Consider the following 27,274-nt stretch of genomic DNA (forward strand, 5'->3'; position numbering starts at 1 on the left):
GTTGTCCTTTCTCAGCTTCTTACCTGCCCTGGGAAGGAGAGGCTAAACCAGGCCATGGACATTAGCCCCTGCCTTCTAGGGGCTGCTCCCCAGTTCCTGATAGAGGAGGAAGGCTGAGACATGGTCAGCTTCAGTCCCTTTTCTCCCTTTGGTCACAAACTGAAACAACTGTAAGTTTGGACCTAGGAAGAGGGGCCCAGCTTGCTCTATGCTGTGCTCGTTGGGTAGGGGGTGAAGAAGAGTACCAGGCTGAGTGAGCAGCACACACAGATCCTAAATGGGGAGGCACGGACAAGAAGATAGGAATCAAAGGTGTACATGTCTAGGCAATTGTGATATTATCTTTGGGCTTGATCAGGACTTCATTTTATTTCTCCTGAGCCGAACTGTTTTCCCCTCCATTGTCCTTTATTTATTGCTGGGTGAAAAGATCCTTTACACATCCCAGTGCTGAAGGAGTAAGAATTCTTGCTTCCTTCTGAGGTCTGGCATTTCTTTCGCTGGGTGCACCTTGCCCTCTGTAATGGTCCTAGCATGAGCCAAGATGAATAAGAATAGCCTGCCTACCTTAGGCCAGTGAGTTGTCCGTTGGTCATTACTGACCATGTATATATATCTCCATCCCTTATAGCCACAGCCTGAAGCTGAGACACCAAGGGTGGAGCCCAAGTGAGTGGCCACCACACCTGCTTATGGAAAATGGCGAGGAGTAGGGGTCTTGTCTCGGGCCTTTGGGCTTCCAGGAAGGTCACCAGATCCCATGAAGGGAGGCTGAGAGAAGGGACAGCTGGTAAGTAGCGGTGTTACTTCAGTCCACTCTCTGGAATTCAGTGCTCTCTCCTGGCCTTTGCCCTCTCAGTTCCTCAGCCCTGTGATGAGGTCACACACTGTCTCCTGCCTCTGAGCAGGACTGTAGAAGGCGCGCCTTGCCTGCCCTCAGCGGCTTGGCTCTCAGGCCAGCCTTGGAGCCCTGGGGGCCATCGGGTTTGTGCAAAGCAGCTGGGGTCCCTCTGTTAGTGTTTTAGGGTGATAGCAAGACCTGAGTCTGGACCTCACGAACTTGCATATGCTGGGGATTGCTAGGTGCTCTCATCCCCCAGAAGCAGAGAGCTCACCTTCACCATCTGTTGTAAGGTCATAGCGTCACTATGGATCTAGCCATCTCGCCACTGTCTCTTAAGGCTATACAAACCCGGGGCCCTGTCGCTAGTCTTGAGGTGGGTTGGCCCTCCCATCCTGCCTCTGCCCTGTCAGTGTTCACATCCTCGGTCCTGGGAGGGGACTGCTGCTAGACAAAAGAAGGCCTGTTTCCGGAGGACGAAGAACTGACCGAGATACGTGGTTCACAGGCCACAGCTGACCTGCACACAGCGTTTGGTTGCGGCTAGCACAGTGTCTTAACTTTAGGCAATATTCAAAACTTGGAAGACTTTGCATAAAAATCTAGATTTCTGACTTCTCTCAAAAAAATGAGAAAATGTGCCACCATTGAGCTTCCTCCCATACTTTCATGACCACTTGGGAGAAGCTGTAAGGTCTGCCTTTCAGATAGGACCTTGCTCCCCGGTCCGCTGCACTCTCACCAGCAGAGGGGATGTGTCAGAGGCCGTGATGCACACACTTGCACCATTTTGCTCTTAGTAGAGAAATCTGTCTCTCTACCCATGTCTATTAAGAGGAAAAACAAAATAAGGGTGGGGGGGGGAGATCATGCATTTCCAGGAAAATGGGGGAGGGTGTACTTTGTGGAAACAGAGCTGCTTTGCACTGTGACCTTCTGGCCCCTACAGGCATTTGAGTTTGCAGATCCCTAGGTTACCTCCTATGTTAAAAGAGCTCACACTTTATGCAGGGAGGCAGAGTGTAAGTCTTACTTTCATCGTGGGACAAGAAGAATCTTTTGAGAGGTCTACAGCAGTGGCAAGGTCCCAAACAAAGCCAGAGGTCCCTTCGTACAATAACACCGATTCCTGCACTCAATCTTTTGTGTAAAATCCTTGTATAAATTGGGATAAACCCTCAGCTAGTCCAACTTGGTCTCTTGGAAACCATGAGATTCTCTCTAGCCTGGGAGGTCAGGGGCAAGTTCTTAGCCATGGCTTTGCAGTGACCACAGGATTCAGTGGTAAAGACTGAGCTCAGTAAGCCTTGATTAGCACGCACACACAAAAGTACATTTAATGTTATGATGTTTCAAATTTGGAAAACAAGGTGGGAGGCTTAGGGAAATACACAGAAGCTAGTGATTTCCAAACAAGGAGGTGCACATAGACATTCTTGAGGGGGAGGAACACCTTGTTTTTATCAGAAAGGAGTGAGAGTTTTGTTACTTGGGCAATTTTTTTTTTTTTGGCTGCGTTGGGTCTTCGTTGTTGTGCGTGGGCTTTCTCTAGTTGCGGTGAGTGGGGGCTACTCTTCGTTGCGGTGTGAAGGCTTCTCAGTGCAGTGGCTTCTCTTGTTGCAGAGCACAGGCTCTAGGCACGTGGGCTTCAGTAGTTGTGGTTCGCGGGCTCTAGAGCACAGGCTCAGCAGTTGTGGCGCACGGGCTTAGTTGCTTCCTGGCATGTGGGATATTCCCGGACCAGGGCTCGAACCTGTGTCCCCTGCATTGGCAGGTGGATTCTTAACCACTGAGCCACGAGAGAAGCCCTTTGGGCAATTTTTTGGTTTTGGTTTGTAAAAGCACTGGTGGCCTGCAATAGGTAGGACCTTTCTCTTGGGCCCCTTGAGGGTCTACCTCAAGTTTATTCTCTCTCACAGAGGATTATAGCCAGGAGCATTCCCTGGGACCCCAGACCTGGAAATAGAAAGTTCCAGAAGTGATCTGGCAGGAGAGCCCAGACTGCCTGGAACTTTCCAGAATATTTCATGTACCTTCAAGCAGAGGGGTTAATCAAGTTTATTAACCATCCAACTCTAAGCCTTTCCCATGGCCCAGAACTAGGCCCATTCCACTCTGGTGGTATCTATACCCACCTGCCTCAGGTCTTTGGTGTTTTTCATGCTGGAGCTGAATACAGAGGGGCCTTACTCCCTGCGTGCTCTAAAACTGAGTCTGAGCTCTTGAGGAAAGTGAGGGGCGTGGAAGGCCTTTTGAAGGACCCCATCTGGTTCTCATGGTAATACTTGTCTCCCTTCCCAGTCCCTCCCTTGCCTGGGTCATTCCTTCCTCTTCTTCTTACCTGCCCTGGGGAGGGGAGGCTGAACCAGACTGTGGACATTAGCCTCTGCCTTGTAGAGGCCGCTCCCCAATTCACAATAGTGGAGGGAGGCTCAGGCATGACCACCATTAGCCCTTCTTCCTTTTGGTTACAAACGAAAAACTCCCTAGAAGCATGGACCAGAAGTGGGAGGCCAGGCCGAGAGGGGCCCGGCTTGCCCCAGGCTGTGTGGAGAATGTGGGCGGTCTTCTGGGGCTGTTCAGTCTTCTGTCATCTCAGGCAGGCACCCGGTATCATCTCCAGCGTCCCTTGTCTCCAGCACTTCAAGCGCTAGCAGTGAGGAGCAGGAGAACCAAGGCCACTGTGGGATGAAGCTTCTCAAGTGGGCACCATCAGTGCTTTGCCCCTGCTGGGGGTGAATCTGACTGGACTTGAGGGGCTTTCAAAAGCTCGGATGGGCCAGTCCCTCTAACTATTGCCTGTATTTCTTAAGAGCTCATCAAGCAGTCACTCAGGTGCTGCTCACTCAATTTTAGGGATGGGGACCAACCTACCAGCAGTAGCAACCGTGAATCAAGAGCCTCATACTGAGCCAAAATCTGGCTCCCAGTGGTTTCCACCCATTGGTCTTGACTCTTAACGTCTCGCTGTATGTGAAGCAGTCCTTTAGAGACTCAAAGGCTAGCCATCACATACTTGTATGTCAAACAGATCCCTCAGCTGTTCTGTAGGGGACTTAGCCCCCATCCTCTTTCTCATTATACTCCAAAGGTGCTGTTTTGGGGTTCCCTTAGAGTCTAAAACTTCAGTAAAAAGTAAAGCCAAACCAGCACTTGCCTCATTCTAGGTGGTTTTAGCCCCACTAACATGGACCAAGATCACATTAGCTTCTACAGCACTCTGACTGTCCCCTGTTACTTGCAGGACCTTCTGTGACCTCCTGCCAAACTTCATCTCATTAGACTTGACCTAAGCTGATCCAAGACATATTCCCACTCTCCCATCTTCTTGTCCCGCAGTCATCAGCCAAGCTGGCCACCTAATGTTTACCCGAGCTGAAGACAGGTAGCTTCAGCCCTATAGAACCCTCTCCATCACTCAGTGGGGGTGGTCATTTGGCAGGCCAGAGAAGGAGCAGGTACCATCCTGGTTGGGCTTACAGGCCACCCAGGAAAAGAAGGTGCATACAGGTGAGGCAACTGTGATGGAGCAGAGTGTGCTTCTGGCCAGAAGTGCTGGGAAGTTTAAGACTTAGGGAAGACTCCCATGGGTTGGTAATCAGAGAAGGCTTCATCGAAGAGGCAGAAGCAGTGCTGGACCTGAAGGACAGCCGGGCTTCGGATGGGCAGAGAGGAGAGGAGGGCATCTCAAGAGTAGGAAGCACAGGAGCTGAGCTGTGGAAGCTGCAACAGCAGAGTGGCTGGATGAGGAAGCAGAGAGGAGTCAGGCAGCATCGTCATCCTCACCATCACATTTATTGACGGCCCCTGGGAGGCGGGGCTGGGGACAGAACATACAAAGACAAGGACCTGCCCTCAAAAAGTGTCCATTCTAAGGAGACGGGGACAGAAAAATACAGAATGGTCTTTCCGGGGGAGGGCCCACTCTCACCTGGTGCAGGTCGGAAGCCCCTGGCCTACCTTGCCCCAGGGTCTGGAGCATGAGCGGGGCAGGTAGTAGCCCCATGGCCCTGCCCCCACAGCTGGGGCCTGACCACCTGGCTCCTAGGTGGTGGACCCCAGAACTGGGGGAAAGGTAGGCTCAGGACATGATGGAAAACACTCCTGTCAGCCTTGGCATTGTGCGAGCCTAGTGGAGTGGCAGGGGGCGATAGGCCCCCTAGGCAGGGCCCCTTGAGGGAAGTGGGCATCTTCCCAGGCCCCCATGAGTAAAGTTCTTTCACTGGGTTTGGCCCATCACCCGGGAGGCCCCAGCCGGAGAGAAAAAAAGGCAGAGTTTCCTCAGCGGCAGAGGAAATAATACCCTGCCCACCCCACTCCCGGCCCTCTCTCTGGGCATCCTCCAGGTGACCCTCCTCCCCAGTTCAGCCTCCAGGGCCAGGGCCTGCCTAGGGCCAGGGGGAGGGGCCTGCCCCTCCCCCCACCCCGGCAGTGGGGGAGGAGGAGGAGCCACGCATCAAGTTTGTCTGGGCCCCCCAGTGGGGAGCCATACCCTGGATCCTACCGGTGGGGGGGCTCTGGCTGCGAGGGCCGAGGGCTCAGCAGAGGGGCTGGGCCTAGAGGGCACCCGGGGGAGCCCTTCAGCGGGGGCACTGGGCGGGAGTCCAAGGGGGGCAGGCTCCGGGGCACTGCTGGTGGCCCCCGGGCGGCCCCAGTGGGCAGGACAGCGGCAGCGGGGAAGGATTTGGGGGGGTCCGCAGCAGCAGTGGGGGCGGGCTGGCCAGACCGCTCCCGGCGCCGCAGCAGCTCCTGCAGCTTCTCCGCCTGGGTCCTCCTCAGGTGGGCCAGGGCACGGCCTCGTTGGAAGGCAGGCAGGAAAGCCTCCAGGCTCTGCTCGCCCAGCAGCAGCTGCTCCATCTGCTCCTGGGACAGGAGGAAAGGACAGTTTGGGAGGAACGTGACCAAAGACTGAGGGCTCTCCTCCCACCCTGAATCCCTCCCGATGGCGACCACGCCACAGCTCGGGGACGGGGCACCTGAGTTCCAGCCTGGGCTTGCCCCTTGCTGAGTGACTGCGGATGAACGTCCTCTACCCTCAAGCCTTGATTTCCTTACTATCACCAGACCTGCCGGGCCAGGGATGAGGCGGGATCAGAGATGGAGACACACTTGAAGTAGACAGGTGTCTCTCATCAGGGCCAGGACCCTCCTCCTCCACCTCTTCAGCTCACTGAGCACTGTGCTCCCAGCCCAGCACTGAGACGTCTGTCCCAGCTCCTCTGTAGACCCAGCCTAAGCTGCCCTGAGATGTTCACAGGAAGTTGGGGGAAAGTTACAGGTGGGGATGGTGGGCCTTGTGTCCAGTGCGGACAGCAATGCAGCAGGCACTCCTGGGAGCCAGGCACTCAGGGCAGGCTTCCTGGAAGGGGGGCTCTCAAGCCTGCAGTGTAAGAATTGAGGGGAGGGGGATGATGATAGGATGGGGCCCCCCTCCCGGTCCCCAGGCCCAGCTGCCCCTTCTCTCACCTCAGCCTCCTGCTCAGCTTCTTCCAGCTCAGCCTGCAGCCAGCCCAGCGCGCAGTGGGGGCTCCAGCGGTGCATGCTCTCCTCTGAGGGCCACAGAGGGACAGAGTGAATTAGCCCCTGCACTCAGGGCCTGTCACCCAGGACAGACAGACCAGAGCCCCAGGGCCCAGACCTGACTCTCACTGACCCTGTGTGTGATTCTACGCTTCCCCTCCCCTCTCTGGAGCCTCAGTTTCCTCATCTGCACAACGCCCGCCGGATCCATTTATGCGCCTCCCCGCAGTCCTAGTGCGAAAGAGGGAGCAGGGGCTTTGTCTCCTAGAGCACCCCAGGCCCTTGGGTTTTGGGCCCCACTTTGGCCTCTGGAACCCAGCTCTACCCATCAACTGCTCACTTTCCCAACTCGGTAATTTTCCAGCAGTAGCACCCCTCAAACTTGCCCGGGGAATAGGTCTGCCCAAGTCCCAACCTTCAGAGCCTGGCACTTCCCAAGGCCACCCAGCCAGATGGCCAGCTGCCCCCCACCCCAGGCATTTCTCCCGGCCGTCCCTCACCCAGTCGCTGCAGCTTGTCTGCACAGCTCTCGGCCACCTCCCGAAGCTCCTGGTACTTGATGGCCAGGGCAGCGCGGCCCATCTCCAGGCGGGGCCGCAGTGCCAGGTTCTCCTTGGCTAGCGCGTAGTTGGAGGCCAGGCATGCCTCGCGCTCCAGCTGCAGGCCCTGGAACTGCCGGCAGGGAAGAGCCCAGAGGCCCATTCAGGGAGTCTGCCCATGGCCACCTACTGCCACCCTGGGCGACAGTGCCCACGCGCCAAGCCGAAAGCACCCCAATCTCAGGATGGCAAGCCAACAGGTGGAGGGACGATAAGAGCCCAGACCCCGCTTTGCCTCAGTTTCCTCTTCCACAAAATGAGCTAAAAGCATCTACCTTATAGGGTTGTTGGGAGACTTAGGTGAGGAAAACTACGAAGGCCTCTACAAATGTTAGTTAATTTTTAATTTTTCAATTAATATGTCTGCTCAGGTCCCCGAGGAGTCCCCCTCCCTCCTCTGTCCCATTTTCCATGCATGGGCAGCTTCCCTCTCATTCCAGGCCTTTGTCTGTTTCCTCCTCAGGTGTTTGTGCCGAAAACACTCCCACCCCCTGCTCTTACTCTCCAGTGATGTCTTCACCCTGTCCCTGCACAGCACCCCCTCAAACCCCCCTCTCTTCCCTCGCACCCCGTCCTCTGCCCTCCAGTGGAATCCCCACACCCCAAGGAATACACACCCCCTTTTCCTCCCTGATCCCCTAGCACCTGCCCCCAGCTTTCCTTCTCTTGCAGAAAGCAGACCCCTTTCTTTCCTGGCCCTGGAGAACGCTATTTCCTTCTGTTACTAGGCGGGCCGAGCCTCCACTCCCTGCCCCTGGAGAACGCACTACCCTCCATCTGTCCCCTATAGGATGCACACGCCCCTCCTGCCTGCCTCCCTCCAATGTACACTTTCCCTTTCTGCCCCCCCACAGACAACCAGCCCGGGCCTATCTCCTGTGAAATATACAACTTTCTCTTATGGTGGCCTATGGAATACACGCCTCAGCTTTCAGTACCCCTCCCCACCGGAAGACACAAAGCCCCCTCTTACACCCCCAGACTACGGACGCCCTCCCAACGGCCCCCCCAGGTGTCACACAGGCCCCTAGTTCTCTCCATGGAAGGCGCCTCCCCTTTCTGGCCCTACAGAACGTGGGTGTGCGAGCCAGGGCCCCCACAAACAGCCGCCCCCTGCCCCCCGGAACACACCTCCCTGGAGCAGCCGCTGTAGGACACGCCTCGCGGCCATCCCGGGGGTGCACGGGCGCCTCCCTGGGTCTCCGGCGCCCCACCCGACCCAGGCCAGCTCAGGGCGCCCCCTCCCCCGGGGGCGGCTCCGCCGGGCCCACTCGTACGTGCCAGGCTCCGGCGGCCCCTCAGCCCGGCCGGCGCGGCCCTTCGGTCGGTCGGCAGGTCCGGCAGGCCGCGGCCCGTCCCCCGCGCCCCCCGCCCGCGCCCCCCGCGCTACCTTCCTGCTGAGCCGCACGATCCGGTCCAGCTTGGGCTCATCCTGAAGCAGGTCCCGGAGCTGCCCGGTGCTGAGGATCCCAAAGCGCCCCGGGCTGCCGGGCTCCGGCCCCGCCCGCGCCGCCCGGGCCCGGTACATGCCGCCCGCCCGCGCCCCCAGCTCGGCTGCTGGCTCGGCCCGCTCGGCCCGCTCCGCCCCGGCTCCGCTCCGCTCCGGCTCCGGGATCCGGCTGGGGCTCTGGCTCCGGCAGCGCGCGCCGCTCCGCCGCCAGAGGGCGCCCCGCCCGCTCTTAAAGGGGCCGCGGCGTGGAGGCTGGGGGTGGGGCGGGGAGGGGGCGGGCCGCGCCTCTTCCCACCCCGGCCGAGCCGCGCCTCGCCGCGCCTCGCCGCGCCTCCCGCATCCACAGATCGCCTGGCAACCCATCCTCCTTCCGCCGTCCGGATATCTAAGGCGCCTCTCCTTGCCTCTCCTCCCGGCCATCATTCACCACGCCCCCAGGCACGGACTCTCCCACCCCAGGCCTTTACAGTTCGCAAGGCTATTTCACATTTACCCCGTGAATTCGCACAATTTTCTGAATTTGGCCGGGTGCCGGGAGCTCCTGCCCGCTGCTAACTTGGACAAGTCATTCACCTCCCCCAGCCTCAGTTTTCCCTTCTATAAAATAGGATGATGATAACACAATGTGAGGATTAAAGGTAGTGAATGTTGAGTCACTAACCTGTAGTTAAATGAATACCTAATACGAGTTATTGTTATTTTAAAGATGAAGGAACAGATTCTCAGAGATGATGTCACCTCCCCAAAGTCACATTACAAGTAAACGACAGGCAATATCAATTCTTCCTTTATGTGCAGTGTCCACGGAGCACACGATGCTTCCATGCTAGGCACTGGGCTGGGCCCTGTCGGGGCATGGTCTCTACCCTCTAAGAGCTCATGGATTAAGGCAGAGTCACATTCTCACTCAGCTTACTTTAGTACAAGACACAATGGTGGGTGTCATGGCTCGATGTCTTCCTTTGTGAGTCCCATGTGATGCCTGAGGATGTCATGTACCTTATCTTCACAACTAGGCTTGGCCAGTGCCATTGTCAGGAAACAGACACTCAGAGATTGTCACCTGTCTAAAATCAAACAGTAGTGAGTGAGCTTTTTCCACTTCACCACACTACTAAGAAAGCACCAAGGTGGCACCAGGGCAATCAGAAAGGCTCACCAGCAGAGGTGACATTTGAGCTGGGTTTTAAGGGATGAATAGGAGTTCTGAAGTTGAAGGAGAAAATAGTGAAACCAAAGAGAAGTCCATAAGCCAAGGCATAGAAGCTGAAAGTGCCCAACAAGGACTCTCCCAATCCAGCCAGAGCACAGGGGGCGTGGTGGAGATGTCTGAGAAAGAGACAAAACTGATGGAGTGGGGCAGGACAGACTTGCTGATAGACTGTGAAGACAACACTTCTTCCACATTTTTATGGCAACTGAAATTTGGTTTTCCTTTTCAAGACTCAGCTGGAACATCACCACCTCCAGGAAGCCCTCTCTACCTCCCCAGGCTGCACTGTGTGCCCCACAGTCCCTGATGTCCCTCCACCACGGTCCTGGGTATTATCAAGAGCTCTTCCACCTTTCCCAATTTCCTGGCTATGATCTCCCTGGTTCTGGTCTGCGTCCTCCAGACCCACTGTTTCCACTAAGCTTCCAGGGGTCTCCTAGACACTCCCCCTGTCCAGCCCTCCTTTGGCCGGGCAACAGGCATTCTTCACTCTAAGAGGCCCTGGTGAGATCTGATGGGAGCTCCTGCCTTGGCTCGTCCCCTCTTCGTCACCAATCCCCCTTTGTTCAGCCCAGTGGGTCCCCTGTGGAATCCCACAACAACGGCCCCTGTGAACCTTCCCCACACTCCTCAGACCTCCTACACCCACTCCTGCCCCCTCAGTAGGTGACTCCACTGCCCATCACATGGGAGAACTTCTGCCACTTCCTGCCCCACCTCTTTGGATCTTCTCTGCACCTGCCCCAGTGCCCTTTCTTCTCTCCTTCCTCCAGGAGGAGGAGCCTCCCCTCATTCCAAAGCAAGCCTAGGTACCCTTGTGCTATGGGTCTCACCTTCACCTGCCCCCTCCAGGATGCCTCCCCCACTGTAGTAGTTACGTCTCTTTCTTTCTCTGTCTCTTTCACCTTTAATTTCTGCCTTTAGACTGATACCTCCCTTTCACCACCCCCACCCAATATTTTGAAAGTACCCTGTTATGAACTGAGTACTTCCCCCCAAAATTGATATGTCAAAGCCCTAACCCCCAATGTAATGATATTTGGACGTGGGGCCTTTGGGAGGTAATTAGGTTTAGATGAGGTCATGAGGATGGGGCCTGATGATGGGATTAGTGCCCTTATAAGAAGAGGAAAAGAGACCAAAGTTATTTCTCTCTCCACCAGTGTGAGGTCACAGCTAGAAGGCCACTGTCTGAAAACCAGCAAGAGAGCTCTCACCAGAAGCCAAATCTGCTGGCACCTTGATCTTGGGCTTTCCAGCCTCCAGAATTATGAGAAATAGGTATCTTTTGTTTCAGCCACCCAGTGTGTGGCATTTTGTTATGGCAGTCCAAGCCTACTAACATACCATCTAGACTCTGTACTCCCTGCATCCATTTCCTCATACCCGCCCCCCCCCCTTATTCCTTGACTCAGTCTGACTTCATCCCCCCACCACCACCACTTCAAGGGCACTGCACTAGCCAAGGTCATGGACTGCTTCTTACTGTCAGGGCCCTTCTTTTTCACATTCAACGCCATTGACCATCATGTCTTTCTTGACCGCATAGCAGTCAGAGTCCAGACATTTCACAGGCGTCAAGTTGGCAAAAATTAAAAAGTCAGATAATATCAAGTGTTGGTGAGGATGGGAAGTGACAGGAATGCTTTTGTACTGCTAGTGGGAGAGAGAATCAATTCACTTTGGAGGGCAGTTTGACAAACTCGTAATTCGAGTTTGTACGAAAAGGTGTTCGTATCACACCACCCAGCTGTTCCCCTCTGCAGTGGACAGAATAATAGACCCCAAAGGTGTCCACATTCCTAATCCCTGGAACCTGTGAACATGTTACCATCCATGGTGAAAGGAACTTTGCAGATGTGATTAAATCAAGGATCTCGAGATGGAGAGATTATCCTGGATCATCCAGGTGGGGCCAGTGTAAGCACAAGGGTCCTTATAAGGGGGAGGCAGGAGGGTCAGAATCAGAGAAGGAGGTGTGACAGTAAAATCGGAGGGTCAGAGTGAGAGAGAAATTTGAAGACACTACGTTGCTGGCTTTGAAGATGGAGGAAGAAGCCACGAGCAGGCAGCCTCTAGAAACCGGAAAAGGCAAGGAAATTGATTCTCCTTTGGAGACTCCAGAGAGAGTGTGCCCCTGCCAATACCTTAATTTCAGCCCAGTGAAACCCATTTCAGACTCCTGACATCCAGAAATGTAAGATAATAAATCTGTGTTGTTTTAAGGCACTAATTTGGTAATTTGTTACAGCAGCGATAGGAAACTAACACAGACTCCTAGGAATTTTCGCTGTCTTGGACTAGGAGACAAGAATGGGAATGTTTGCAGTGGCTCTACTTGTAATGACGAAAAACTGGAAACAACCCAAATGTCCAATACAGTGGAACACTTCGTACTACACAGCAACAGAAATGGGCAAATTACAGCTACACATGTCAACTTGGCTGAATCTCACAAACAATACAGTGAAAAAAAGGCAGCCTCAGATGACTACATTCAGTATAATACTGTTTATATAAAGTTTAGAAACATGCAGAACCGTACTTTATATTATTGCTTGGAGATACGTACAAAGTAAAAGTACAGGAACAATAAATACCAAATTCAGCAGTGTGGCTGTCTGGCAGAAGAGGGATGGAATCGGGGAGGAGACAGAGGGGACTTCAATGGCATTAAGAGATAGTTCAGTTTCTTAGGCTGAGTGAGAGTACACAGGTGTGCACTGTATTATTCTTTATATTAATACTTTGGAGTAAGCCTGAAAACTTCTATATAAAATTAATAATTTTTAGGGTCTATTTTTAGACCTTAGCTTTGAAGTCAGACAGACCTGGGTCCCATTCTGACCTCTGCCACTTCCTATGTGACCAAGAGCAAAGTCCTTAATTCCCTGAATCTCAATTATATCATCTGTAAAACGGGTAGTTGAAGGATTATGTGACTTGATATGTGTCTACCACAATGCCTGGCACTTAGTCGGTTCTCCGAAAACAGCAACTGCAATGGGTTCCTCTTTCTAGAAATGATCCATTGGATTTAATTTATGGGGTACCTACTATCTTCCAGGGGCTGACTGGAGAAAGGGAACACTTCATCTTCATGGTTCTGCTCCCTGATTCAGTCTTTTTTTTTTTTTTTTAATAAATTTATTTATTTATTTATTTTTGGCTGCGTTGGGTCTTCGTTGCTGTGCGCGGGCTTTCTCTAGTTGCGGAGAGTGGGGGCTACTCTTCCTTGCGGTGCGTGGGCTTCTCATTGCGGTGGCTTCTCTTGTTGCAGAGCGTGGGCTCTAGGCTTGCAGGCTTCAGTAGTTGTGGCGCGAGGGCTCAGTCGTTGTGGCTCGTGGGCTCTAGAGTGCAGTCTCAGTAGTTGTGGTGCACAGGCTTAGTTGCTCCACGGCATGTGGGATCTTCCAAGATCAGAGCTTGAACCCGTGTCCCCTGCATTGGCAGGCGGATTCTTAACCGCTGCGCCACCATGGAAGCCCGATTCAATCTTTAAATTCATTATTCTCCAAGGATTCAATCACCACCCCTTCAAAAAAAAAAAAAAAAGCAGCTTTATTGAGATACATGCCATACAATTCAACAATTGGAATTGTACAATTCAATGGTTTTTGGTATATTCACAGAGCTGTGGATCCATTGGCACAATTTTAGAACATTTTCATCGCCCCCAAAAAGCAGCTCTGTGCCCATTAGCAGTGACTCCCCATTTCCCCCAGATCCCACCCCGACCACCAGCCCCAGGCAACTAACCTACTTTCTGTCTCTATAGATTTGCCTGTTCTGGACATTTCCTACTAATGGAATCCTATAATATGTGGTCTTTTGTGACTGGCTTCTTTCATTTAATATAATTTTTTTAAATAAATTTATTTATGTATTTATTTGTTTATTTATTTTTGGCTGCGTTGGGTATTCGTTGCTGTGCGTGGGCTTTCTCTAGTTGCGTTGAGCGGGAGCTACTCTTCGTTGCAGTGCGTGGGCTTCTCACTGCAGTGGCTTCTCTTGTTGTGGAGCACAGGCTCTAGGCACGCGGGCTTCAGCAGTTGTAGCACGCAGGCTCAGTAGTTGTGGCGTGTGGGCTCAGTAGTTGTGGCTCATGGGCTCTAGAGCGCAGGCTCAGTAGTTGTGGCGCACGGGCTTAGTTGCTCCGTGGCATGTGGGATCTTCCTGGACCAGGGCTCGAACCAGTGTCCCCCGCATTGGCAGGCGGATTCTTAACCACTGCTCCACCAGGGAAGTCCCAATATAATGTTTTTAAGATTCATTCATGTTGTAGAATTTATTAGTAATGATTCCTTTTGAAATTTTTTTTTTGTGGTACATATGTGACATAAAATTTCCCATTTTAATCATTTTAAAGTATGCAGTTCTGTGACATTAAGTCCATTCCCCTTGTTCTGCAACCATCACCACGATCCATCTGCAGAACTTTTTTATTTTCCCAAACTGAAACTCTATGTCCATTAAATACTCCCTCCCCATTCCCCCCTCGCCCCAGCCCCTGACACCCACCATTCTACTTTCTGTTTCTATGAATTTGACTACTCTAGGTGCCTCATATAAGTGGAATCGTACAGTATTTGTCCTTTTGCAACTGGTTTGTTTCACTTAGCATAATGTCTTCGCGGTTCTTCCATGTTGTATAGCATGTCAATATTTCCTTCCTTTTTAAGGCCAAATCATATTCCATTGTATATCTATTGATTCCTTTTTATGATCAAATAATATTCCATTGTATGTATATGCCACAATTTGTTTATCCATTCATCACTTGGTGAACATTGGGGTTGTTTCACCTTTTTGGCTATTATGAATAATGCTGTTATAAACATTGGCGTACAAGTTTTTATGTGACGTGTTTTTTCCTCTTGCTTATATACCAATGAGTGGGTATATGATAATTCCATGTTTAATCTTTCTGAGGAAAGGCCAGACTGTTTCCCAAAGCAGTTGCACCATCTTAACACTTGCATTAGCAACGTATGAAGTTCCAATTCCTTCACCAACACTTGTTATTGTCTACCTTTTTTTATTATAACTCTCCTAGTGGGTGTGAAGTGTTATCTCATGATTTCAATTTGCATATCTCTGGTGACTAATGATGTTCACCATCTTTTCATGTGCTACTGGTCATTTTTATATCTACTTTTGGGAAAAGCCTATTCAGACAGTTTGCTCATTTTTCAGTTGGTTATTGGTCTCTTTATTTTTTTTTAATTAATTAATTTAATTTAATTTATTTTTGGCTGCGTTGGGTCTTCTTGCTGCACACGGGCTTTCTCTAGTTGCGGCGAGCCAGGGCTACTCTTCATTGAGGTGCGCGGCCTTCTCATTGTGGTGGCTTCTCTTGTTGCGGAGCACGGGCTCTAGGTGCATGGGCTTCAGTAGTTGTGGCACACGGGCTCAGTAGTTGTGGCTCACAGGCTCTAGAGCAGAGGCTCAGTAGTTGTGGCGCACGGGCTTAGTTGCTCCGTGGCATGTGGGATCTTTCCGGACCAGGGCTCGAACCCGTGTCCCTTGTATTGGCAGGCAGATTCTTAATCACTGCACCACCAGGGAAGTCCCATGTCTCTTTATTTTTGAGTTGTAAGAGTTCTTTATATATTCTGGAAACTAGTCCTTTATCAGATATATGGTTTATAATTTTCTCCCATTCTGTAGGTTGTCTTTTCACTTTCTTGATGGCGTCCTTTGATGCACAAAAAAGTTTTTATGAAAAGTCTGATGAAGTACAATTTATCTATTTTTTTCTTTTGTTGCTTGTACTTTGGCATCATATCTTAGAAACCATTTTCTAATTCAAGATCATAAAGATTTATTATACCTTTATGTTTTCTTCTAAGGGTTTTATAGTTTTAGCTCTTCCATTTAGGTCATTGATCCCTTTTGAGTTAATCTTTGTATATGGTGTGAGGTACGGATATGACTTCATACTTTTGCTTGTGGCTATCCAGTTATCCCAGCACACACACACACACACACACACACACACACACACACACACATATCCCTTTTAAAATCTGGACCTCAGGACTTCCCTGGTGGTGCAGTGGTTAAGAATCCACCTGCCAATGCAGGGGACACGGGGTTCGAGCCCTGGTCTGGGAAGATCCCACATGCCATGGAGCAACTAAGCCCGTGTGCCACAACTACTGAGCCTGTGCTCTGGAGCCCGTGAGCCACAACTACTGAGCCCACGCACTGCAACTACTGAAGCCCACGCACCTACAGCCCGTGCTCCGTGACGAGAGGCCACTGCAATGAGAAGCCTGTGCACCACAACGAAAAGTAGCCCCCGCTCACAGTAACTAGAGAAAGCCCACGTGCAGCAACGAAGACCCAATGCAGCCAAAAATTAAAAAAAAATTTAAAAAAAAAAAGGTTCCTTTATGTTCTTTTGTAGTAACTCCCTCCAGTCTCTCCCACACCCCTCAACTCCATCCCCAGATAACCCTGATCTGCTTCCTGTCACTTCAGGTTAGACTGCATTTTCGAGAATTTTACATAAATGGAATCATACAGTGTATACTATTTTTCTTATTTGTCTTCTTTCACTCAGAATAATTCTTTTGTTATTCATCCAGACTGTTGCATTTATCAGTTTGTTCCTTTTTATCTCAGTATAATATTTCATTGTATGGATATACCACAATTTGTTTATCCATTCGCCTGTTGCTGGACCTTTCAATTGTTTCCAGTTTAAGGCTTTTTTTTTTTTTTTTTTTCAGTTTAAAGCTTTTACAAACAAAGCTGCTATTAACATTGCTTATGTCTTAGTATGGACATAGCCTTTCATTTCTCTTGACTGAATACCTAGGAATGAAATGACTGGGTCAGGTGGTAGGTGTCTGTTTAACATTTTAAGAACCGCCAAACAGTTTTCCAAACTGTTTTAACATACCCACCAGCAGTATATGAGTTCCAGTTACTCCATATTCTTACTAACACTTTATATGCTTAGTCTTTTTCTTTTTAGCCATTCTAACGGGTGTGGAATTCCTTTGTTTTGTTAAAAATAGTTTTGGTATATAGACACAGGAGTCTAAACAATAGATCATTTGTAGCTGTTTTGAACCTCATAAAAAGTGAAGGCTCTGACTTCAGCCGTCTTATCTTTCTGCTGAAGGGGACACTCTCTTACCACATTATGAACATGTTCCCACAAGCACGGGGCTAGGTACATGGGAGGTGTCAATCCAGGCTGAAGAAATAAGCAGCCTGACACCCTCAGCAGCCTCAGAGCTCCACCACCTTCCTTGTGAGAGGCTCAGACATTACCTGCCATCCTGAGGACAGCAGCCTCCTGGACGTCACCCCACAGCAACCCTTCGATGCAGTATCTCCCACCTCTGCCCACAGTCAGTTTCCCCCATACCCCCTTATTTGATTTAGATGGTCAGCATCCTGCCAGGCACTTAGGCTCAAATCAGGAAAGCCTTTCTCACCCCTAAACCTTCGATCTGTCGACAAATCCTCTTCACCCAATTCTGCCGACATTTACAAGTGTGTTAATTTGTTAACAAAGGTCCTGTTCTGGGGCTGGATCTAGAGTTGAATGAGACCCAAGACCTTTGGCAAAGTGACAGTCAGTCCCTTCAGCTGGGCAAGTCCTCCCTCCACCTCCCCAAGGCAGTTGTGCAGTCCTGGCCCAGCTGAGGCAGACATGCCACTCCTCGGCTGAGTGCCCCCTGCCCTCTTTTATGGCTCCCTGTCCTCTCCCAGATGGGGTCTACATTTCTTTTTCTAATGTCTGTGTTCCTCTATGATTTTCTTCCTTTTTCCTTTTCCCCCATCTCATACTTGCCTATAGACCCCCTTCCAGTCAAGCCAGACTCTTGACTATTCCCCAGTCTCACACTGCATCTCTACACCTCTCCTGCCTTTGCCCAAGATGTCCCTCTACCTAGAATGCCCTTCATGGGAATTCCCTAGCAGTCCAGTGGTTAGGACTCCGTGCTTTCACTGCCGAGGGCCCGGGTTCAATCCCTGGTCAGGGAACTAAGATCATGCAAGCTGCGTGATGTGGCCAAAATAAAAATAAAAAGAATGCCCTTCCTCCCAATGCCTTGTCCTAAAACTATTGAAGAACTGACCCATCCTTTTGGCCTAGCACACACCTCCTCCTCCACAGGCAGAATCAATCCTACCTTCCCAGCACACTCTGTCCCAGCCCTGATCCCAGCCTGACCTGTACCAGAGTCATTAAAGACTCACTCATCCCCACTCCTTGCTAGACTCGAGGTCCCCTGTGAGACAGAATTTGTGTCATTTTCCCAATCCCAGCCCCCAGCACAGGCTCTATTACATGGCAGGTGCAGGGCCAGGACACCTGGGCTCTAATTTCACTGTATGAAGCTCAGACAAATTACTCAGTCTCTCTGTGCCTCTGTTTCCTCATCTGTAAAATAAGGAAAAACACCCACCCCATTTGGTTGTTGAAGGGATTCAATGAATTAACCCACATAAAGGGCTTAGGAAATATAGGCAGGACCCTGGCAAGTGGTCAGTGCTTGACAAATCTTAGCTAGAAATGGTAGTAATTTGTTGCTGAAATGAGACCCTGTCCTCACTCTAAAGAATCTTCATGTAAAGGGGGAGATACCTTCTACTTATCTTCAGGAGACTTCCTTAAATGAGGAGACCCCCAACCCTTCCCAGTTTCCATTAAGGGAGGGGGAGCCATCCACCAGAGTCATTTAACTCACCTGCCTTCTTTCTCAGCGTCAAAGTAACCATGAACGTCCTGCTCCTTCAGGAGACCTTCCAGGATTGGACTGCCTCAAGGAACTTCTGCTTCCCTCTGTCTTTCTCTGATGTGAAGGCCATCCCCTCCACCCTGCTTCCCATCTTCACCTTGCTGTCCTCTTACTCTGCAAGGGATGTAACATCCTCCAGACCACTTCCACATCAACCTGAGGTTTTTCTATAAGTGTAGCTGGAGCTAAGAGGGGCCCTGGAGAGAGAAGATCCTGTCGGAACTCCCCTGCCTCCCCTGTTTTACATATGGGTAGGCTAAATCCAGGATGCTCAGTTAAATCTGAATTTCAGATAAACAGTATGAATAATCTTTTAGTATAAGTATGCCCCAAATATTGCAAGAGACATACTTAGACTTAGTGGTGGGGTTCAGGGAGAGGGCAGAGGCATAGGAGGAGACAGGGACCCAGGGGAGAGAAAGGAGGTCAGAAAGAGGTTCCAGGAGGAACCGGGAGCTCAGGGAGGGTAAAGGGTGTGGAGGGGGAGGGCTCCGTAAGGGGTGGGGGTGTGTGAGAATGGGAGGGCTGCTCAAGGAATGGGAGTGGGGATCGGTGAGGACGATGGGAAATCAGGGAGAGAGAGCAGGTCTCAGAGGCAGGCGGGGGCTCAGGACGGGGCACGAGTGGAGCTGGCGCTCAGGGAATGAACGGGGCTCGGTGAGCAGGATGGGAACTCAAGAGAGAAGAGGGGCTGCGGCTCAGGGCGTAACCGAGGCTGTCCCAGCCTCTGCCTCTGCCCACCCAGGCCTGGCTCCACACCTATGGCTCCTCCCTTCTCCAACCCAGCCCGCGGGTTGGGAGCCGGGCACTAAGCCCCGCGGAGAGGGAGGTTAAAGGTGAGCGGGCACGAGCCGGTCGCAGACGGGGATTGGCAGGCGCCTGGGCCCATGGCCCGGGCCAGGGCTGCCCCACAGGCCGCCGGCTGGGTGAGCGGTTGCCACCCACGTGCTAAGGAGAGAAGGAGGCACCGGATCAAGGGGCAAAGGACACCCTGAGGGGGCGGGAGGGCGGGGGCCGGGCAGTGCCAGCGTCCACACCCGCTGCGTAGACAGCGCAGAGCCCTCTGCCGCCGGTGCAGAGAAGGCACCGAGAGCGAGTAGCCTCTGCCCGGAGCACGGACGCAGCACGGGAGACCTCGTGGCCCTGGCTGGGAGCCACCACGCCCTCCGCAGATCGCGCAGAATCCAGGTAAGGGGCGTGGAGGGGGTCAGGTGGGGGCAGGTGCTTAGCCCGAGGAGAGTCCGAGCCTCCATTATGCTGGACCTCAGTCTCCCCACCTGTCAAATGGGGAGGAGCGCTTCTATGGCTCTGCTGAGCTGAAGGGGTTAATACTGTCGTGTACCTGCCCCCCTCACTCAAGCCGGGGCGGGGGGGCGGGTAGCGAAGAGGCAAGCTCATACCCCAGAGAGGGCTCAGGATCCAGAATCCAAGAAGAGTTCATCCTGCCTGCCCTTCCAGGAGGCCCACAGGCTCCCACTGCTTCTTCGGTCCCACTGGCTGGGCTGGGATTGAGTCTTGGTCCAGGGGGCTCTCCATGGAGCCGAGTGTGGGTCCAGGAAGCCAAGAGGGAGGGCCTTCCTCCCTGTCATTCCCCCCTGCCCTGAGCAGTTGTGGGTGCCAGTAGAGAAGCTGGTTCCAAGTGGGCCCTGGATCAGGGGCAAGGACCCAGACTCCTCCTGGCCGGTCAGGAAGAAGCCAGCTGTCTCCGTGGGGCAGGGAAGCCGTGTGGATTCCCAGTCACCAGGCTTCTAGTCAAGAGGTAGGGACTAGGGAAGTGGTGAAAGGCATCCCCACTGGTCTGGCTCAGGGAGGCCAGGGCTCCCTGCCCGCTCCCAGCCAGCCTTCTCCCAGCCACCCTGCCCCCAACCCCAGGTCTCCTGAGTCCACCTGGGGGGCCAGGAAGCCAGAGTCAGGCCTGGACTGGGTTTAGGAGCTTCGGGCTCTTGTCTGTGTCTGGCTGTGTGACCACGGGCATGTTACTTCCTTTCTCTGGGCCTGGCTCTCCCTCTGTGACATGGGGAGGCTTGTTCCTGGGCCACTGGTATGGAGACAGGGACAGAACAAACTGGGACACCAGGATGCTTTGGGGTACAGGGCAACCCCCTCCAAACAAGGTCTCTCTGGTCCTTCACAAGGAGGAGGATGTGGCAGGGTCAGTTGGATCAGGTGGCAGGTGAGGCCAGGTATCTAGCCCTGGCCTCCATCTTGCCCAGGTTCCTCAGCATCTGGCCAGATCCTCAGAAGAGGGGCCTGGGGCGCTCAGGCCTGGGAGCTAAGCACTGGGCTCAGGCCCGCCCCAGGGAGGCTCAGCCCCTCAGCCTCAGGGCAGGGACAGCTTCTGGGGGAGGAGGGAGAGTCCAGCGGAGGAGCTCTGAGCTGTGACAAGCAGAATTCTCCGTCTCTTGAGAGGATGATTCTTCTGACTGTGCCCCTCCACCCCTACCCCCTTACCCCGCTAAGGACACAATCTACCCTAGACCTGGGCTCAGTTTGGAATCGTGCTCAGGGCTCAGGCTGGGATCAGGACTCAAGCTGGGCTCAGGTGAGAGGGCCGCTGAGAGCTGGGGTCAGGGCCCCACGTGGGGTCTTGGAACGCTGTGAATGAAATCCTCTGACACTGGTGCGGGTGACTTTGTAAGCTGAGGTGGATGGTAATGAGCTTTGACAAACTGCAGAGTGGAATGGAAGTGGAAGGGGCCATGCTTTGGAGGCTCCCATGACCTCACCTGTCCAGACACTCAGACTCCCCTCCTAGGGTCTTCCCTCTGAGGCTGCCCTTGACCCCGCTGCTGGCCCTGTGGTGGACAAAGGCAGGTTGAGACCTACGTTGGCGCTATCGGGCTGGGAGGGGCCCTCTTTAGGCCAATTCTCGCTGCCTGGTCAGGGCTGAAGAAGAGGTTTGGGCTCGGAAGCAGGGGAAGGAGAAGAGAGGGTTAGCTGGGAGTGAGGGGAGGAACAGAAATTTGCTGCGCACCTACTGTGTGCCAGGCACTGTGTGGGGGCTTTTCTGTCTCTGTTTCCTGCTTCCTGATAACCTGAGATGGAAGAGGATATTCTCTCCACTTTACGGATGAGGAAGCAGAGGCCTAGAAAAGTCAAGGCACTGGCTCAAGGTCACACAGCCTGGAAATGGCAGGGCTGGGTTCAAACCCAGGCAGCCTGATTCCAAAGCTCTGGTTTCTGTTCCCACTGCTGCCTCTGACTCTCCTCCAGGTGACCCTGTCCTCTTCTGGGCCTCACTCTGCTCATCTGTAACCTGGGCCTAAGCATTCTTACCCAGACTGTTGGGCAGCAGCTGTGGGCGAGTGTGTGCTCTGCATTCAAGGAGCAGCACACAACAGGGGGTGTATTCATGGGTGCTCATGGGTGTCCTCATGGCCTGTGCCCGCCTCATCCATTTCTCCATCTGTCTTTCCTGCTCCTGAGATACAGGGGCAAGGCAGCTCATGTTTGTCTCTCCTTTGTGAGGTGGGCTAAGCTGACCTTGTGTAGGGGACCCTGACAGACCCCAGCAGGAAGGAACAGAACATTCCCAGGGCAGGGCCTGGCACCAATAAATAGGTGACGCCTCCTCCTGGCTGGCCCTGAGTTATGGAGGTCAGCAGGCAGGTGGGTGAGCAGGTGACAGTCAGCTGCTGGGGGCCCCCAGTAGCCGCATGACTCTGGGTGAGAGAGATGTGCCTCCCTGGGACCCCCTTTCCATGTCAGTCCAGGAGTCTGAAGCCCTGATGAGGCTGGTGTGGGACCACAGTTGGTATGACTCCCAGAGCTTCCAGCACTGAGGAGGCCTGGGGATTCTGGGCAGGGCCGAGCTGACTGTCGCCCGCCCACAGCTGGTTTGAGAAGGCTTTTTCCATCCCTGAGTCCCCTGGTAGAGGTTGTCCCCTCATTGTCTGTATCCTGAAGCACCTGGTTCTTTCTCTAACACCATACCCAGAGCTGTTGGCTAGGAAGGAAGGAAAAAAAGAGAGGGCAGGGGTGGGAGAGGCAGGGAGAGAAGGAAGAAGGAAACCCACACTTACCATGTGCCAACCACTGGCCATCATTCACGTATTTCATTTAATCTTCACAACCCCCTAAAGTAAATATTACATCATATCACCACACCCATTTTAAAGATGAGAAACCAGGGGCTTCCCTGGTGGCACAGTGGTTAAGAATCCACCTGCCAATGCAGAGGACACGGGTTCGAGCCCTGGTCCAGGAAGATCCCACATGTGTGGAGCAACTAAGCCCGTGTGCCACAACTACTGAGCCTACACTCTAGAGCCCGTGAGCCACAACTACTGAGCCCTTGTGCCACAACTACTGAAGCCCGTGCGCCTAGAGCCTGTGCTCCACAACAAGAGAAGCTACCGCAGTGAGAAGCCCACGCACCACAACGAAGAGTAGCCCCCGCTTGCTGCAACTAGAGAAAGCCCACGCACAGCAACGAAGACCCAACGCAGCCAAAAATAAATAAATAAAATAAATCTACTAAAAAAAAATAAAAAAAGATGAGAAACCAGTGCTCAAAGCCCATTATACCATTCCCTCCTTGTATGGGGGTCGCACTCAGAGAGGACCCCAAAGTCACAGAACAGGGGCAGGTTTGAGCACTACAGTACACGCCTTTGTGCCAGGGAGCCCTGGACGGCCTGGGCATCGTCTGACCCTGACATTTCTCAGGCAGGCAGGGGTCTGAGCAGCCAGGGAGGTCCTGGCCTTGACAATCATTCCACCCCTCCAAGGCACCCCCATTCTACTCTCCGGGGACTGACTCTGGGCAACCACACCCACACCCCACCTCGACACGCAGAGGTGGCCAGAAATGCACAAAGAAGGAGGCTGCACTGCCAGGTGCACCTGCTTGCCGGCCCTCTGTTTCCTCCTCTGTAGAATGGGTTGACTAACACAGTAGGCCCTGTTCTACCTCTCCTGGCCTGCTCTCGTGAGACTCCGATGGTGCAGCTTGGAGGGCCCAGAGCTGGGAGGCAGGAGGCCTGGCGTGGTCACTGACATGACATGCTGGTGGTCTGAGACAGCCCCTGAGCCAAATCAAGCCCCACTTTCCCTCTGCGTAACATGTGGTCTGTGGACACGTGGTCTGCAGCCCTCTCCAACTTACAAACTTCTAGGTCGTGGATATGAGTCTTGAGCAGCTGATGAGACCCTAATCCTCACACCCCCTCCTGGAGAGCATAGGGAGAAGGACTTGCCAGTCCTTTGTTGACTCAGCAAGTATTCACAAAGCACCTACTATGTGCCAGCTGCCCCTTCCACCCTGGCGCCTGCACTTCAGCTCCGTCTTGGGTGGGCTTATCTGATACTTGATATTTAGGGGCGGTCAGGTCATCCTTTAGTGCCTCTGAGCAGCCCAGTGGAAGGACACACTTGGGCTCTGCCATCGGACACACCTGGGTTCAAATCCAGGCTACACTACTCATTAACTGTATGACCTGGAATGACTGTCCTACTCTCTCTAACACATGTAAACAAACAACTCCCTGAGCTGGGTGTGTTCTGTAAACTGGGGACCATCAGCCCTATGTGACAGGTGTTTGGGTGGGTTGATTAGACACGACAACCAATGTTCAGGGCCTGGCAGGCCACTGGGAGGCCCGGTTGTGGTACAATGGGAAACATACATACCTAGTTTTTGTCTCTGGTTCCTAGCACACAGCTCCTAAAACCCATGGAATCTTCAGAGTGATAAGTGTCTTTTGTATGCTAATGAGATGACTGGTGGCCCCCTAGATAGTTTTGAGCTGGTCACTAGGAAGATCAAGGCATGATTAGAGGGTTGGAACTTTCAGCCCCACTCCCCATCTCTGGGGAGGGGAGATGGCTGGAGATTGAGTGCAGTCACCAAGGGCTAATGATTTAATCGATCGTGCATATGTAATGAAACCTCCATAAAAACCCCTAAATGAAGGCGTTCGGAGAGCTTCTGGGTTGGTGAACACATGGAGGTGCTGGGAGCGTGAGCACCAGGAGAGGCATGGGAGCTCCGTGCACTCTCTGCTCCCGTGCCTTGCCCTATGCGTTTCTGCCATTCGGCTTTCCTGAGTTGTCTCCTTTATGCTAAACTGGAAAGTGTTAAGTGAAGAGATTTCCTGAGTTCTGTGAGCCTTTCTAGCAAATTATGGAACCTCAGCCAGGGATCACAGGATCTCCTGATTTATAGCTGGTTGGTCAAAAGTACAGGTGACAACCTGGACTTGTGATTGGTGTCTGAAGTGGAGGCAGGCTTGTGGGACCGAGCCCTTAGTTTATGGGATCTGTTGCTAACTCCAGGTAGACAGTGTCAGAACTGAATTGAATTGGAGGACACCCAGCTGGTACTGGCGAATTGGAGAAGTGGTGTTGGAAAAGACATCACGCATTTGGTGTCAGCAGTGTTGTGAGTAAAAACTGCCCACTGGCAAATGGCAGCCATTGGCATTTTTACAGACCACAGACTCTTGGTGAAACACCAACTCCAGGCTGGCCCCCATCCTTTGCTCTGCTGTGATGCCAGTGGCACATTCTTCTCCCCTAGCTGTTCACAGCACACAAGAGGCTGGGCTGCTTCTGCCCATGTTACAGGGAGGGCAGCTGAGGCCCAGAGAGGGCAAATGGCTTGCCTGAGATGACCCAGCCTCCCTGATGAGCCAGCCTCCTGGGCCTTATGCCCTGAAGAGAAGGTGTCCCCATGGGGTCCTTGGGCCCTGCAGAATGAGAATAAAATGTCAGACAAGCTGGGGTAGGAAGCTGTGCCCCGACCTCCCCCAGTGTCTGATCAGCCAAACAGGGAGTCTTTCCTGTTGTTTAGGCAGCTTTGATCTCTGGACTTCGGCGTCCTCAAAAAGAGGGGAGGGGTTCCCATACCATCTTCTACTCCTCTTGTTTTCTTTACTTTTTTGGAGGATTTTCTCCCCTGGTTTCAAAAGCAATACACAGGTATTACCCAACTTTAAAATTTATAGAAACTTATAAAGTAAATGTCTCTGTTACCCACCCCCCAAAGACTACCAGTGTCATAGTTTGGTGCCTGTATGTCCAGGCTTTTCTTCTTTTTTCATATGTGTGTTTACTATTATTAATTTACTCACATGGGATCACACTTCACCTATTGTTTTATAAGTTTCTTTTTTAATCAGCTTTGCGTCTTAGTGATTTTTTCCTATTTCTACAGCTGTAACAATGATGACAGCTAGCATTACTATGGAAGCACTTTGCAGGTATTAATTCACTTAATCCCCGTTAAAAACTATGAGAGACAAATCCTATTATCACTATTTTACAGATGAGCTTGTTAACAGCTACACAGTATTCCACTGTAGGGACTTATCAAAATTTATTCAACCATTCTCCTGTTTCTCAGTATTATAAACAGTGCTGCAAGGAACATCCTGGTACATCTTTGCACGCTTATGAAGATATTTTTATAGGACAGATTCCTGCAGTTGAATTTGGTGGGTCAAAGAGTACCAACAGGGCTTCCCTGGTGGCACAGTGGTTGAGAATCTGTCTGCCAATGCAGGGGACACGGTTTCGAGCCCTGGTCTGGGAAGATCCCACATGCCGCAGAGCAACTAGGCCCGTGAACCACAATTACTGAGCCTGCGCGTCTAGAGCCTGTGCTTCGCAACGGGAGAGGCCGCGACAGTGAGAGGCCCGCGCACCGTGATGAAGAGTGGCCCCCACTTGCCGCAACTAGAGAAAGCCCTCGCACAGAAACGAAGACCCAACACAGCCATAAATAAATAAATAAATAAAATTAAAAAAAAAAAAAAAAAAAAAAGAGTACCAACATTTTTGGTGTAATAGATTTGGCCAAATGGTCCTGCAAAAATATAGTCCCATGTTACTGGTCCACCAACAGAATAGGAAAAAAGCCTGACCTGGCCCATGTTATTCCTGCCTCTTCCTGGCCTGGGATAGGGGTTCTCAGGCTGCCCAGGAAGCAGCCACAGTGCTGGATAAGAAGTTTCTGGGCAGGGAGTTCCCTGGCGCTCTCACTGCCAAAGGCTCAGGTTCAGTCCCTGGTCGGGGAACTAAGATTCCACAAGCTTCGAGCCGAGGCCGAAAAAAAAAAAAAGTTTCTGGGCAGATAACCCCTCCAGTTATGCCACAGGCCGCTGTTTTCTTCCTCCCCAGCTGGCACTACACACCAGCCACCCACTCCCTGCCCCACTATGGGCTTCACCCCAGGGCCCTAAGGGAATGGCTCTCTACTGTTCAACCATACTAGTCAAAAAGTACAGGGTCAGGAATTAGAGCCTTGTGACCTCAAGCTCATAAGTGAGGAGTAATCATAATCCCTGTTTTTCTAGTCTCCCCCAGGACAAGAGGAGAGGATGTGTCTGAAAGTGCAGTGGCTCCTGCCAAGGGCCAGGCAGAGACCCGTTTTGTTGGCTGAACTTTGGGCTTTGGGCACAAGAGGGATGGGCAGAAGCCCTAGCCTCAGGGATCCCACAGGGTGGCTGATGGGGGGGTGGATGCAGAAGGAGAAGAGGAGGGAAGGAGCTGGAGAGGGATTGAAGTGGGCCGGGCCTGGCACTAGCCCCTCCGCACGTTCCCAGAGATGCTGGGGCCTGGCCTGGTTCTTCTGGGACCACATGGGGAAGCCCAGGCTGACGCTCGGGCCGCTCTCCTCGGGAAGTCTTCCTGTCCTCCCCCTCAGTGCCCTGAGCACCCACTGACACCCTGGGACAGGCTCTGGACTGTTCTTTCTCCAGGTGCTTCCCCTTCCTCTCCTGGGCCCATCCCCCAACTCAGCCTACCCTGGAGCAAGAGCTCATGGGAAGCTGCCTGATGTCGTGTCAGCCCTGGGTTCAAATCTCAGCCCTGCCACCTACTCTGTGAGAACCTGGGCCAGTCATGCTATAAAATGGGGCCGATAGTCCTCGCCTTGCCCCGCTC

The 27,274-nt window shown here is 52.5% G+C and overlaps 2 protein-coding genes across 2 annotated transcripts in view; one reads left to right on the forward strand and one right to left on the reverse strand.

Moving 5' to 3' along the window:
- The window catches only part of MLXIPL (MLX interacting protein like), a 54,799-nt gene that overhangs the window by 2,081 nt on the left and 25,444 nt on the right, over nt 1–27,274 (forward strand). Inside the window, exon 2 of the mRNA XM_068566197.1 lies at nt 632–790. Within this exon, the coding sequence (XP_068422298.1) occupies nt 700–790 (91 nt within the window). The 5' untranslated portion in view covers nt 632–699. The remainder of the gene's footprint in view (nt 1–631; nt 791–27,274) is intronic.
- On the reverse strand, nt 4,653–8,488 carry VPS37D (VPS37D subunit of ESCRT-I). The gene is made up of 4 exons (XM_068524171.1): nt 8,351–8,488; nt 6,862–7,033; nt 6,308–6,390; nt 4,653–5,704 (listed from the first exon to the last, which is right to left on the reverse strand). Exons 1-4 carry the CDS (start codon nt 8,486–8,488, stop codon nt 5,342–5,344), a joined length of 756 nt encoding a protein of 251 aa, XP_068380272.1. The 3' UTR covers nt 4,653–5,341.

The sequence above is a fragment of the Eschrichtius robustus genome, chromosome 16 (assembly GCF_028021215.1).
Source record: "Eschrichtius robustus isolate mEscRob2 chromosome 16, mEscRob2.pri, whole genome shotgun sequence".
NCBI lineage: Eukaryota > Metazoa > Chordata > Mammalia > Artiodactyla > Eschrichtiidae > Eschrichtius > Eschrichtius robustus.

What these genes read in the sequence shown, in the direction of transcription:
- VPS37D (XM_068524171.1), bottom strand. Translation starts at nt 8,488, where the DNA reads ATGTACCGGGCCCGGGCGGCGCGGGCGGGGCCGGAGCCCGGCAGCCCG. An exon ending in TCGTGCGGCTCAGCAGGAAG is followed by an intron (nt 7,034 to 8,350) that starts GTAGCGCGGGGG and finishes CCCTGCCGGCAG; the next exon opens with TTCCAGGGCCTGCAGCTGGA. An exon ending in AAGCTGAGCAGGAGGCTGAG is followed by an intron (nt 5,705 to 6,307) that starts GTGAGAGAAGGG and finishes CTCCTGTCCCAG; the next exon opens with GAGCAGATGGAGCAGCTGCT.